We start from the raw sequence: 15,509 nt of genomic DNA, 5'->3' as shown, positions 1-15,509 counted from the left end.
AAGCAACCTTTCAGCACCAGACTCAATATATGCCTGCGAGAGTGGAAACTGTTATCAAGGCCAAGAGCAGACCAACACTACATTGAATTTCAGCATTACCGATGGAGAGCGCCACTAACTAGCATGTCATTTTCAGCTAGGTGTCCAGATACTTTTGATCACATAGTTGATACTACACATCACCAACGATTTCATGATCGGTATGATGGTAAACGCTAATTTTCTATATGTGGAGCTCTTATCTACACAGATAAGAAGAAGTACTTGAGGGGCAGACACATATTCGAATATTTGGGTGCCAGAGGCTATTGTGAGTTACATATTACGCATTACACCTACGTCTACATCTACACCTGCATTATTACTCTGCTATTCACAATTAAGTGCCTGGCAGAGGGTTCAATGAACCACCTCCAAGCTGTCTCTCAACCATTCCACACTCGAACGGCTCGTTGGAAAACGAACTCTAAACTTTTTGCATGGAGCCCTGATATCTCTAATTGTATCGTGATGTACATTTCTCCCTGTGTAGGTGGGTGCCAGTAGAATGTTTTCGCAATCGGATGAGAAAACTGCTGATTGAAATTTCATGAGAGGATTCCGTCGCAACGAAAAACGCCTTTGTTTTAAGGATTGCCAGTCCAATTTATGTATCACGTCTGTGGCACTATCTCCCCTACTTCACGGTAATACAAAACGAGCCGCCCTTCTTTGAACTTTCCAATGTCATCCATCAGTCCCACCTGATACAGATCCCACACCGCACAACGGTACTCCGGACTAGGGCGGACAAGTGTAGTGTAAGCAGTCCCTTTTGTAGATCTGTTGCACCTTCTAACAGTTCTGCTAGTGAATCGCAGTCTTTGGTTGGCTCTACCCATAACATTATCTATGTGATCGTTCCAATTTAGGGTATCTGTAATTGTGATCCGTAAGTATTTAGTAGCGTTTACAGCCCTCAGATTTGTGTGATTTACCGCGTAATCGAAATTTAGCTGATTTATTTTAGTACTCATGTGAATAACTTCAAACTTTTCTTTACTCGGGGCCAACAGCCATTTTTCACATCACACAGATATCTTATCTAAATCATTTTGCTATTTGTTTTGGTCATCTGATGACTTTACAAGACGGTTAATAACAGCATCATCTGAAAAAAGTCTAAGAGGGCTACTCAGATTGTCTCCTATGTCGTTAATATAGATCAGGCACAATAGAGGGCCTATAACACTTCCTTGAAGAACGCCGGATATTACTTCTGTTTTACTCGATAACTTTCAGTCCATTACTACGCACTGTGACCTTTCTGACAGGAAATCATGAACCTGGCTGCACAATTGAGGTGAGACCCCATAGTCACTCAGTTTGGTTAGACGACGCTTGTGAGGAACGGTGTAGAAAGCCTTCTGAAAATCTAAAAATATGGAGTCAATTTGACATCCCGTGTGGACAGCACTCATTATTTCATGAGTATAAAGAGCTAGTTGTCTTCCACAGGAAAGATATTTTCTGATTCAGTACTATGTGTCAGTAAATCGTTTTCTTCGAGGTACTTCATGATGTTAGAATACAGTATATGTTCCAAAACCCTACTGCAAATCTACGGTAGCGATGTGGGCCTGTAATTCAGCGGATTACTCCTATCTCCCTTTTTGGGTATTGGTGGGACTTGAGCAACTTTCCAGTCTTTAGGTACGGACCTTCCTGTGAGCTAGCGGTTGCATATAGTTGCTAAATATGGAGCTATTGCATCTGCATACTCTGAAAGGAACCTGACTGGTATACCACCTGGAACGGAAGCCTTGCCTCTATTAAGTGATTTAAGCAGCTTTGCTACACCGAGGATATCTACGTCTATGTTTTTCATCCTCGCAATTGTTCTTATTTGGAATTCGGGATTATTTACGTACTTCGTATTCTTTGGTGAAGGAGTTTCGGAATACTGTGTTTAATAACTCTGCTTTGGTGGCACTGCCATCAGTGACTTTATTGGTGTTACTGGGCAGTGAAGGTATTCATTGCGTCTTACCACTGGTGTGCTTTTTATATGACCGGAATCTCTTTGGGTTTTCTGACACATTCCGAGACAGAGTTTCGTTGTGGAAATTATTAAAAGCATCTCGCTTTCAAGTACGCGAACATCTGCAAAACTTTACCAATCTTCGGGATTTTGCGCTCTTTTAAATTTGGCATGCATTTTTCGTTGTTTCTGCAACAGCGACCTGACCCGTTTTGTGTACCATGGGGGATTAGTACCATCACTTATTAATTTACGTGGTACATATCTCTCCATTTCCGTCGATACTGTCTCTCTGAAATCATTCCATATGTTTTCTACGCTTACGTGATCAGATCGGAAGGAGTAGAGACTGTCTCTTAAAAAGGCGTTAAGAGCATTTTTATCAGTTTTTTAAAATATATTTACTGTAGTTTCTTTTTGATGGTTGTGGGTGTTACGGGATTCAGCCTAGCAGCAACTGAGGTCGCTAATCCCAGTATTCGTCATGATACTCCCTATTTCTTCAGGATTATTTGTTGCTAAAAGGTCAAGTATGCTTTCGCAATCATTTACGCTTCGAGTGGGCTCATGAACTAACAGTTAAAAATAATTTTCCGAGGAAGCATTCAGTACAATTTCGGGCGACGTTTGATGCCTACCGTCAGCTTTAAACGTATAATTTTTCCAGCATATCGAGGGTAGATTAAAGTCATCACCGACTATAATTGTATGAGCGGTGTACTTATCTGAAATGAGACTCAAGTTTTCTTTGAACTGTTCAGCAACTATATCATGTGATTCAGGGGTCGGTAAAACGGTCCAGTTAATAGTTAAGTCCGATTGTCAGGTATAACCTCTACCCATACTATTTCGCACGAACTTTCTACATCAATTTCGCTACAAGGCAAACTACCTCTGAGTGGAATAAAAACTCCACCACCAACTGTATTTAATCTATCTTTTCTGATCACTGTTAGATCGTTTGAAAGAATATCGGCTGAACTTATTTCCGGCTTTAGCCAGCTTTCTACAACTATTTGACTTTCAGTGCTTTCTATTAGGACTTGAAACTCTGGTTCTCTCGAAACACAGCTACGACAATTTGCAACCACAATACCGATCGTTTCTACAACTACCTTACTGTGTTTTACCTGTCCCGTTTTTGACGGACGCGCTTTCTGTGGTTTCCTGAGACACTCTAACCTAAGAAACCGCCCAGTCCCCTCCACACAGCCCACCCTACCCGAGTAGTCGCTTCCTGTTAGTAGTGGACTCCTGACCTTTTACGCGGAACACGGAAACCCACCACCCGATGGCGCAAGTCAAGGAATCTGCGGGCTACACGGTCACAGAACCGCCTGAGCCACTGATTCAGACCCTCTACTTGGCTCTGCACCAAAGGACCACAGAAGGTTCCGTCAACGATGCTGCAGATGGTGAGCTCCGCCTTAATCTCGCAAGCAAGACTGTCAGTCTTCACCATTTCCGCTAGCCGCCCGAAACCAGAGAGAATCTCCTCCGATCCAAAGCGACACACGTCGTTGGTTCCGACATGGGCTACCACTTGCAGTTGGCTGCACCTTCTACTCCTCATGGCATCGGGAATCACCCCTTCCACATCCGGAATGACTCCCCCCGGGATGCACACAGAGAGCACACTGGCTTCCTTCCCCTCCTGGGAAATCTTGGCAGGAGTTAAAGTTTGTCTAAAAGAAGATGTCAGCACTACCTTAAGAGCACGGAATGCTGCCAAAGCCTCTAATTTTCTCTGTTATTGCCTTGCATTAAAGGTGTATCAAAAAATTTTCCATAATACGGTGTAGTACTCGCAGACGTAGATACAAGTACTATGAGAGTTGTGTAAATAATTTAATGTTAAGCCAGATTTCTTTTACGGAATGAATGTGATAATCTGAGGCCATTACATCGCACTAAATAAAAGTTTGCGGTTACTGATACCGAGAAACATAAACACATATTGATATGTTTAGCACAGTGCACCAGTCAAGTGTATTTCCAAATAAGTTAGAGAGGGGAGCTTAAGTTAAATCTACACAGTATGGAGCGACTGAGGAGAGCTGCGCTGTTCTTATTAATGGTGTGCTCCGTAGCTTTTATCCAGCAGAAGTCAATGACTTATATCCACAGATTTTATATTATTTCCCATAGCAGGAACCATATCACAATAGAAACTGAAGTTACATCATACAGTTTCTAATAATGACGTTCTAATCTCTGATCTAGAGATGAGACAGAGGACTCAGTGACGGAGGTAATGGAATTGCATCCAGAAAGAGCAGATTCAAACCCGCGGCCGGCAACCGGATTCTTATTTTCAAAAGTTTCACAGAATTCATAGACACAAGTGACGGATATGTTTCGATTTCCTTTCTCTTCCTTCCTCAATCTGAGGTATATCCTTCCTAACTAAAGACTTCGCCAACCGTGGAATATTACATCTTCTAACCCACCTTGCTTCTGTTCTGAGCCTCTAGTATTACGCATTCTCCCGTTAACACGCTAAATATTATGATTTTGTCGAAAGTGTTTATGATGTTCAGAAAGGTGCTATGGATTGCATTTTTCCCGTTAGACAAGCACGTGTATGACGAAAGTCTCTTTCATCCACCCTCCTCTCATGGTAACACATTAAGCATCGAGTCTCTCAAACAAGCTGTTGTCTATGATCGATCTAAAACCTCGCTTGTAAGCAGGTTCTACTAGTTGGACAGACTGAAGGCTTATGAGAAAAATGCCAAATAACTGTCACTTAGCTACGTTACGTTAAACATGTCATTTTCGGCAAACTTTATTTGTGCACATAAATTACAAAAGGCAACATAAAAATATATTTTTACTCAAGATATTCATCTATAGAGCCATCGTCCCTTAGTTTGATTGTTGGAGTACTGAAAGTCCATGTACACTCTATTTAACAGCAGCCGTTTTCAGCTGCCTTTACAGAAGACTCCATTTGAGAAAGCAACCGTTATCGCATGTGATATTTAGCAGCTTTCAGAAACGCGAAGTATTTGGAGTGTCCTTTGGTCACAGGATTTGTCGTAGAATCACAAATAATCTTAGAGACGCCATTTTGTTGTGTGTCATCGTGGTGTTAGATAAATAATGTAAATAGCGTTTTACACTCCAATTGCGAATAGATAATTAACGCAATAGACTCAAAGGTAAGAGCGATTCTTAATGACCCTCACTAGTGCTTTATGCAGCTGGCTGAAAACGTGGAGAGGTACACTTTGCATAACGTAATCTGATCGTGAAGTGGGCATAACTTTTATAACATGCTGTGTCAAGGATGCAACCATCTTCGTTAATACTCGTCAACAGTTCTGCCGTGCTCTTAAAATATATTATCGTGAATACCTTTTGAAAATAACTCATATTAGTCAGAGACAAACGAATAGATAGTAATTACAATACTACGTATGTTTACATTCCGCAACAACTGTTTGTAGCTGAATATCCTTCCAATTAAATATCTGTCAGTTCGCATCAGAAAGTTCGAGACAAAGATACTCTGTCTCATATATAGTATTTTTCCCTCGACACGTTAGGAAAACACACGTACTATTCATTCAGACAGTCCTTTGCCAATGTAGAATTCCTGCAGGAACTTAACGGTCATATACGCACCTTAAAATTCTTAGACTATTGCATGCATTATTTCGGCTGATTAGTGTTTCGTAGATCTATTGTCAGGAAGATTGTAACATCGTGAACAGTTGTTTATAGAACTCAGAAACTAGAGCTACGATCGTTTATAACATTGCACTTTCTCCATTTCGGCAATGTCGATGACGATGGAGCACTGGTTGCAAAAACATGTGAAGTTGTTGAAGTAGATTTGAAAGGAACGTTGGAATGAGTGAAAAATGGGACAGATATCAATTGAAGGGTCGTGGCAGAGATCATTCACACATGAAAGTCGTGACAATAAACTCTGATATTAGTAGTACGTAATGGAGTGTTTCAGTGCTATAGGCTTCGTTCAAAAGGAGGTTATATTTATTCTTTTTTTTATTCTGTGCATTAGAGCCTGATGTAGGGACTTCGCATATTTATGTCTAGTGTTGTGCATTGCTGATATTTATTAACTTACGTAGTTCTGTTTTCTCACATACTCTTATAAACAAGCTTATATTTTCAAATATTACGGATAACGCCCTATGCCATACAAAAGACGGTTGCGAAATGTGATATATGTGTCTACAGCTCAGACAAATACTGCATGTGCACGATATTCAATTAGGTTTCATTTAACAGCAGCGCAGGAATGAATGCAAAACACTGTTGACCGACGTTCACTGGACCGTAGTATAGACAATGAAGATCATATAAAACCTGAGGAGAACAGAGTTGAGAAATGACTGACACAATCTTGTTTCGAAGGTTTTACGCTATCCAGGATTGTTGTAGTGGTATGCATAAGAGATTAAACAACCATTTTTAAAATAGATCCAAATTGTAATTTATGGTCACAATACAAAAATAAATATACAGAGATTACATTAGGTCACTCTGCTCGTAACATTTAGATTTCATTACATTATGAGTCAAGACGTTACTCCACTACTCCGGTAACTGCAAATAATGTATGGGGGTTGCTTTCATCAATTATTACACAATCAGTTATCTGTGTTGCAAGGATAGTTAGTTTCCAAGTCGCATTTTTTGAGATTAGGATTCCACACAAGATCTCCTTCACAATTGCCATCCTTCACTCTACCATTAAGACATTCCCAGTATTTGTGGCAGTTAGCGTCATTGGGAAAAAACATAACAACGCCTAACAAATGCGGGCGAACTGGAGGACAAACAAACACCTCATCTCGCAGGGAACTACGTTCCTTCTTGTCATAGGGACAGTCATAGTTGTAAGGCCAATCACAGGCTTGTAAGTCATTGTTCCATATGAGACCATTAGGGCAAGACGCGTTTCTCAAAAGTCCATTGTCACATTCCCAATACTTCGTGCAATCTTCCTCATTGGGGTAGAACGTAACGTTGAAAACCTCGCCTGGCGATGGCTGCGGACAGTCTGGAGTGGCATCTGAAAGGACAATAATTCCCATCTTGTCATAGGGACAGTCATAGTTGTAAGGCCAATCACAGGCCTGTATGTCATTGTTCCATATGAGACCATTAGGACAAGATCCATTTCTCAGAAGTCCATTGTCACATTCCCAATACAAGGTGCAGTCTTCCTCATTGGGGTAGAACGTAACGTTGAAAACCTCGCCTGGCGATGGCTGCGGACAGTCTGGAGTGGCATCTGGAAGGACAATAAGTCCCTTCTTGTCATAGGGACAGTCATAGTTGTAAGGCCAATCACAGGCCTGTATGTCGTTGTTCCATATGAGACCATTAGGACAAGATCCATTTCTCAGAAGTCCATTGTCACATTCCCAATACAAGGTGCAGTCTTCCTCATTGGGGTAGAACGTAACGTTGAAAACCTCGCCTGGCGATGGCTGCGGACAGTCTGGAGTGGCATCTGAAAGGACAATAAGTCCCTTCTTGTCATAGGGACAGTCATAGTTGTAAGGCCAATCACAGGCCTGTATGTCGTTGTTCCATATGAGACCATTAGGACAAGATCCATTTCTCAGAAGTCCATTGTCACATTCCCAATACAAGGTGCAGTCTTCCTCATTGGGGTAGAACGTAACGTTGAAAACCTCGCCTGGCGATGGCTGCGGACAGTCTGGAGTGGCATCTGAAAGGACAATAAGTCCCATCTTGTCATAGGGACAGTCATAGTTGTAAGGCCAATCACAGGCCTGTATGTCGTTGTTCCATATGAGACCATTAGGACAAGATCCATTTCTCAGAAGTCCATTGTCACATTCCCAATACAAGGTGCAGTCTTCCTCATTGGGGTAGAACGTAACGTTGAAAACCTCGCCTGGCGATGGCTGCGGACAGTCTGGAGTGGCATCTGAAAGGACAATAAGTCCCTTCTTGTCATAGGGACAGTCATAGTTGTAAGGCCAATCACAGGCCTGTATGTCGTTGTTCCATATGAGACCATTAGGACAAGATCCATTTCTCAGAAGTCCATTGTCACATTCCCAATACAAGGTGCAGTCTTCCTCATTGGGGTAGAACGTAACGTTGAAAACCTCGCCTGGCGATGGCTGCGGACAGTCTGGAGTGGCATCTGAAAGGACAATAAGTCCCATCTTGTCATAGGGACAGTCATAGTTGTAAGGCCAATCACAGGCCTGTATGTCGTTGTTCCATATGAGACCATTAGGACAAGATCCATTTCTCAGAAGTCCATTGTCACATTCCCAATACAAGGTGCAGTCTTCCTCATTGGGGTAGAACGTAACGTTGAAAACCTCGCCTGGCGATGGCTGCGGACAGTCTGGAGTGGCATCTGAAAGGACAATAAGTCCCTTCTTGTCATAGGGACAGTCATAGTTGTAAGGCCAATCACAGGCCTGTATGTCATTGTTCCATATGAGACCATTAGGACAAGATCCATTTCTCAGAAGTCCATTGTCACATTCCCAATACAAGGTGCAGTCTTCCTCATTGGGGTAGAACGTAACGTTGAAAACCTCGCCTGGCGATGGCTGCGGACAGTCTGGAGTGGCATCTGAAAGGACAATAAGTCCCATCTTGTCATAGGGACAGTCATAGTTGTAAGGCCAATCACAGGCCTGTATGTCGTTGTTCCATATGAGACCATTAGGACAAGATCCATTTCTCAGAAGTCCATTGTCACATTCCCAATACAAGGTGCAGTCTTCCTCATTGGGGTAGAACGTAACGTTGAAAACCTCGCCTGGCGATGGCTGCGGACAGTCTGGAGTGGCATCTGAAAGGACAATAAGTCCCTTCTTGTCATAGGGACAGTCATAGTTGTAAGGCCAATCACAGGCCTGTATGTCATTGTTCCATATGAGACCATTAGGACAAGATCCATTTCTCAGAAGTCCATTGTCACATTCCCAATACAAGGTGCAGTCTTCCTCATTAGGATAGAAAGTAACGTTGAAATTCTCACCTGGGGATGGCTGAGGACAGGATATGACGTCAATAGGTAGTTTCCTATCGTAAGGACAATCGTAATTATACGGCCAGTCACAGGAGTCCACATTGGGATTCCATATCAAGCCATCAGTACACGAGCCGTTGTAAAGGTTTCCGTTGTCACACTCCCAGTACTTGGTGCAGTCGTCTTCATTTGGGTAGAAGGTAATGTTGAGTGTCACGCCCGGGATCCGCTCTGGACATACTGGCGGGTCAGCCAGTGATTGCTGGTGGGCACCCAGAGCCGCTGCCACCAGAACCAGAAGCACCGCTACACCTGCGAAAATTGACAATTATTCGCTTTAATAAATGTGTGCCAATTACAGATTGTGAAATAGCAAATGCATTTGAATTCTATAATATGTAACTGGCACCGGCCCTGCCTTGCTGTAATTTATCTTAACTAAATCTACTTCGCTCTTTTTACAGATGTGTTTCACCATATGATTTCTTAATTTACTGTTTTTGGCTTGGAGTGAGATGCAGTATCATTTAATTTTCTTTGTACTGTGTCGTTGATTTCTCCAGACTGTTCCCTATTAATACTCCGCTGTAAATACATAAAAACCTATAACTTTAAATTACAATGGAACAGTTTGTGATCAGTCCTTTTGTTTCCTTTTACCACATAATTTACTGTTCCCACAGAGCAACTCTGAATGTAAGGAGCGATCGATCACGATATGATAACCACAGTGAAAATCCGATCAAGTTCTCAACATATGTGCTGGGCAGTGTCTCTTAGTATACCCACACTTAGCGCCACGTCACTTTCCCCAGTCCCGAACGCTCACTGAGTGCTTAAAAATTTCTATAAATTAGTGTCTACCACCATGTATGTGTGCATGCCGTGATACTTCTCCTCATTGCATGCAAGACCACATAGAGTAGCTGTTATGCTTTTCCTCCCTCATGATAGTGGTCGTCTGCACCCTGCAGGCACAACGTGGTCGCTCCTGCAGCGTTTTTGACGGGAAATGTTTGATGACTCACCGTAAGCCCGTACTTTCCTGCTCTGATTTTCAGCCTTGCTCAAATGAACCGCTGGCTAAGGACATAATTTTGGGACGGACAACCAGCTGTAGCACAGCGTAGAATACTATTGGAAAGCCCAGGAGGCGGTCTTCTGCGGCGAGCGTATTACAAAGTTGGCACAACACAATGACAGATATCTAAGTCGGAGGGGCGACAACGTAAAGAAGTTTCAATTAAAATAGTTTTCATTTTCACAGTGGTTTACATTTGGCGACCGGTAATTGCTTACTTTCCGGATATCCCTCGCAATCCGACTATGATAGGCAATCAACATTGATTTATTAACTGCTTAACATATTTTAATACTATAATGTCTTATCAGATGAAGTCATATGTACCGGGTCTTTCTTAAATTTTGTATAATTTGGCTATGCGTGCGTTAGATTTTAAGCGTTAGTGTAGATTAACTTGGAGAGAAAAGTCTTCGCTTAACCATGTTTTTATGTGAGACTGGTTCGCTGGCTAAAAAGCAAACACTGTTTGGCAGATGTACCACATTTGCTGCTAAATCAAATGAGCGAGGTGGCGTAATGGTTGAGACACTGGCCTTGCGTTTTATAGAGGCGGGATTCAAGTGTCTCTCCTGCCACTAAGGAAATTTTTCGGCTGTTTTAGGCGAATCTCACGAAAACATTTCGATGGTCATAGCTGCTCTACTCTCTACGCCTCTTCTATCCGATGGTGAAGATTTTTCCGATAAACGTTAAGTGTCGCCTGGAGGCAACCCTTGAAATTTTAACCTTTCTTAATCTGGCTTGCGTTCACGATACATCTGTTGCTCAGCTTTGTCTTATGATACTAGTGTCCTGCGCCCTTATACCAGAGGTTATCGTCTGTAATGTGTGACATAAGTGAGATTAGAATTTTTAGATGCAAACTTCATCTGATTTCCTCAACTAATACAACTAGTTCTTTTTCTCCTATTCTAGTTTACTGAATTAGAAAGATGTACAACAAGGTGTCACTTATCAGCCCTGGAACCGTTGCCCTTCAAATATTAAACTTGCCTATATTTTAAAAATATGTCTGTTTCTAGTAGGAGATTTCTGAGCATTGAACTCTTTCGGTGTGGTGGAAATCTAGTAATCCAGCACAATTGTTTACTGACGAAGTTATATTCAAAAACAGTAGGCTGTTGAATCTCGTGAAATTAAAACGACATAATGAAATGCGTTCCTGTCGTTTGTATTGTCGCAGGCTATTTATAGCTGTAAGGTGATAGAAAGAAGATTTGTCTTACACACAATTATTTTCGAATGTTGCAGGTGTTTTTTCAGTCCCGCATTTACTGAAATAAATTGGCTTGCTGTTCGCTTGTTCGCTGCAAATTCAGGAGACGTTAATATAGTTAAATATTTTATACTGATTGGAAACTATATACAAATGGAAATGAAATTACCAAGTCATTTTTCTTATAAACAACAAAAGGCGTTCACAAAGATTAGGGAGAAGCTACTATTAATGAAAAAAATGTAAGAAAGGTGATTATAGAGTTAGGTGTGCACCTAAAAATACTAAACTTGGTCATAAGATTTAATGTACCTATTGTCCAGACTACGAAATAAGATGCTACTCACGGCATTTGAAACAGTATCAAATGTAAATCTCATCGTGTGTTTAATAACAATGAATAGGAATTTCTTTAATAGGAAGCATTTTTATTCTGACTGTTAATAGCTCTTATACGTTCGAAGACATTTTTTATAATCACTTTTATATCAGTGGAAACGGCGCTGCTTAATTTATGAGCTGCACAAATTTGTTAATGCATCGAAATTTTCAAGAAATCGTCAACTTCCAAGCAAATTTCACAAGGGCTGTGGGTAAGCAGTACTACAGGTATGCAAGCAACTTGTTATATTATTTAGAGGTTTCGTCGTTTCAAAAGGAAGGATACGTGGCCCACGCCCCTAGGTGTTCTATTTGTATTATGAGAGATACATAACCAAGTTACCTGATTGCTTTATTTGTAAATATGATGTTAATTAACCAGATTGCGGGACGTGCTTGAGGCAGAGATTGACAGCTACGGCGCCAGAACGTCGGGAACAATTTTCGGCGGACACCAGGAGAAAACATCAGAAAGGAACATGAAACGTATTCACAGTTTCAAATATGAACAACCACCAGCTGTATAATGGAATCACGACAATGACAATCTGTGTTGATCTCTGGCTCGAATCCTGGTTTCCCACTTATAGCTTACAGTCACCTTACCGTGTAGCTATACCAGCAAGACAAATGGACAGACCGAAACTTCCATACGTTTACAAAGTGCTCACAATCTGTACTCGTATATCCATAATGTGTATTCCTCAACAGGGGAGCCATTTTACTTGAAAGTCGCTTTCCCGTTATCGGCGGATAATAACACGATATTGGAGTGCCTATACACGTCCGAACGAACTTTACATTGTAATTCAGAGTAACACAGGCACTACAATATCGTGTCGCATAACAGAGGTATTCGGTTCGAAAAAGTCGTTGCAAGATGTACAGACACTTTCTCGCACCCACCACTCCTACAGGTGAGAGATTTTCAAACCAATGGTATAACCGTGGGAACGCTACATGGTGCTCAATCGAGATTCCTAAAACTACAATTAAGTATGACAGTGAATGTTTTGGTTTGATATATAGAAACGATACAACATTGTGAGGTAACAGCTGTTTGCGCGGTTCATAATTCGAGACATTCATTGGAGACACGCTCGGGTGGTTTGCAACTCATGAGAAAGAGCCTGAGCTGGTTAAGATTTTCAGGGAATTCACGGCCTCATCAGATGGTCCAGTAGGTAAGGAACTCTTCCCGAGACGGCACCACTTGCCTTCAATTTCAAACCCAGCGCGGTTCCATGTTCGAATCCTGCCTTGGGCGTGGATGTATGTGATGTTCTTAGTTTAGTTAGGTTTAAGTAGTTCTAAGTTCTAGGGCACTGATGACACCAGATGTTAAGTCACATAGTGCTCAGAGCTTTTTGAACCACTTTCAAACCCAGCGCTGAGGTTGTGAGTAAACTAATAACGTACTTAGTAAAAAGTGGCGAACACTAAAGACGCAGGCTGAACAAAATCCTATTCAGCCACAGTTCAGGTGGGCACATGGCAGGTTAATCGGGTACTAGCACCCAAAATTGGTCATTATGATAACAATGGCGTGAATGGATGTGAAAGAAAATTTGTGCAGAGACCGAGCGAGAAAAATGTGGAAAAATTGTCATTTGTTGGTATATTAAATATATTAATATACTGAAAGTCATTTGGAGACATGATTTTGAAATATGGAATGTATTAGAAAGTGAGCTGGAAAAGTATATGGAAAACCGTATCCAGAATAAAAGGCAGGTTTGCCATACGAATCAATGCTAGGAATTAAAGCTCTCTACTGTTTGATTTGCTGAGATGTTACCAAGTTAAACTACCTACGGCGTTCATAAACTAAAATAATACGTTCCAGTGATCCGTGGCATCGTGATGGCCAATGACAAAGAACTAAATGTAAAAAAAACCTTCCAATTTATGGCATTTTCAAGTACCCTTATATAATAAAACTCGTTTTATCATCTCTTATAAGCAGAAATGAGCAGCTGTCACAAACATTATGAAAATGATAAAGTATGATGTATCTCTAACAGAAGTGTGTTCGACTCAGAAAGATTAATGCTAAAACTTTGAACTACCGGTCTGCAAGACTTTTTTGTGTACTACAGTGGTATTTATACAGCTGCCGTTGTGGCAGTTCTGTTGATCTTTGATAGGTGTCAATAGGCGAAATATGGAACAGCAGAACCCATAATTGGTAAAATGCTTATAATATTATGTGTTTGAAAGAGACATTGGACTTCATTGTAGGAGTCTATGGAGCCAAGGCATCCTAGTAATAATGTCACAATTTCACTCATAAAACTCAAGTATCTGAAATTAAGAAAAAAACCGTGAGAACATATAGTGCAGCAAAATCCCACAAAGCAGTGGTGTTATTGACTTACCTGTCATTGTACCTAGAGTTGCCATTGCCGTCAACGCCTCACTGGCACACTGCTTTAGTGTCCAAGGTGCTACATCTTTTATATCTGACATCGCGTACGTCAGACCTCCAAAATGTGTTAGAGATAACGCTTTATCTAAGGAGATTCAGTGACTGTTCAGGTAACCAATACTCATTCACGGTCAGTGATTGCGTGTTGTACAACATCGATTTAGATAGGAGATAAGAATGCTTTTACGGCCCTATAATGATAAAAAAGTTTCATTAGAAGGAAATGCTACGATTTCGGTGAGTTACACATTCTAATTAATTCGAGGTTGGTGAATTTGTTACTACGCAAGGTAGCTCAATGGAGAAGACAAAGCGTATAAGATACTTGGCATCTATCCCAAATTAGAATTTCCAAGAGCGACCTCAATAAGAGTAGGTGAATGTTGGGATGCCTCTTCAACTTGCTGGAGATTCTTCAATGACTTTTCACTGTATTTAGTAACCTCGCTATTTTCGATACAACCTTGTTTACTAACTTTATGTGCCCGAGAACACAAAAATATGAGGGTCGCAGAATATTATTGAACAGCTACTTTACACTTTAGATACTATTGCTTTCCTTGATTCAGTAAAGACTGAAGTCACTCTGAAGTAAACTAAGAAATGACTCGCAGGAGGAGGTGCGGGTGCCATACAGCGCAAATAGACTAACTACATCAAGTACAGTATCGTATTGAATGTATTAGAGTAATAGTTCACTGGAATAGCGGTAAACAGGACGGTGTTTCACGCAAATAAAAATAACTGGAGTCTACTCCTGTGTATTACAAAATATGGAGTGTAGTAGAAGAACTGTTTGTAAGGTTGAGAAAGTATCTGAATGTTAGGTACGTCTACAACTTAAAAAAAATTGTTAATAAACATTCTATAGCCGTACGCAGAGAAAGACTATAAAAACTTAAAGACTATCACACTATCACAGTTGCCTTAAAGACTATCACACTATCACTATTGCCTACTAAGTTAGTTAATGTAATAGAAATGGCCCTACTCGCGATTGGTACTGTAGTGAAACTGAAACTTTTGTTACGGGAGATGGGTTCAAATGCTGTTAACATACGAAACAGGAGGTATGATAAATTAGACTATGCAGCAGTTACGTGTTGTTCACCCTTCTTCCTCCAGAGGATCATCTTTGTTAAGTTACAATCCTCCACACTAATCTTAGCCTTTGTTTTATCGTAAGTACGGTTATGGGCCAAATGTGACGTTCCCAAATCAACTCCATTCTAAAGTCTAGTTTCGCTCTCAATTACAATTTCATTGACGCCGAAGTTATCTAAACTTACTTTTAGTACTCTTTCACTGTCCATTTCATGCATGCATAAAATACTTCTTCATACGAAACATCGTGATCCATCCAATACACCACTCTCC

The 15,509-nt window shown here is 41.0% G+C and overlaps 1 protein-coding gene across 2 annotated transcripts; it reads right to left on the bottom strand.

The window, feature by feature from the left end:
- Positions 1-6,460: 6,460 nt before the first annotated feature.
- LOC126356012 (uncharacterized) lies at positions 6,461-14,132 on the bottom strand. 2 transcript variants are annotated; one of them, XM_050006660.1, is made up of 3 exons: positions 14,083-14,132; positions 7,252-9,335; positions 6,461-7,029 (listed from the first exon to the last, which is right to left on the bottom strand). In XM_050006660.1, exons 1-3 carry the CDS (start codon positions 14,105-14,107, stop codon positions 6,643-6,645), a joined length of 2,496 nt encoding a protein of 831 aa, XP_049862617.1. In that variant the 5' UTR covers positions 14,108-14,132; the 3' UTR covers positions 6,461-6,642. The 2 variants fall into 2 exon arrangements, with proteins under 2 accessions (XP_049862617.1, XP_049862616.1); XM_050006659.1 differs by having other exon boundaries at positions 6,461-9,335.
- Positions 14,133-15,509: the final 1,377 nt, after the last annotated feature.

The sequence above is a fragment of the Schistocerca gregaria genome, chromosome 3, assembly GCF_023897955.1.
Source record: "Schistocerca gregaria isolate iqSchGreg1 chromosome 3, iqSchGreg1.2, whole genome shotgun sequence".
NCBI lineage: Eukaryota > Metazoa > Arthropoda > Insecta > Orthoptera > Acrididae > Schistocerca > Schistocerca gregaria.
Note: the sequence above shows the minus strand (reverse complement) of the source record. Positions and strands in the feature narration are given on the sequence as shown.

Excerpts from the sequence above, each read along its gene's own strand:
- LOC126356012 (XM_050006659.1), bottom strand. The coding sequence starts at position 14,107 with ATGGCAACTCTAGGTACAATGACAG. Across the intron at positions 9,336-14,082 it reads AACTCTAGGTACAATGACAG|GTGTAGCGGTGCTTCTGGTT; the intron begins GTAAGTCAATAA and ends CAATTTTCGCAG.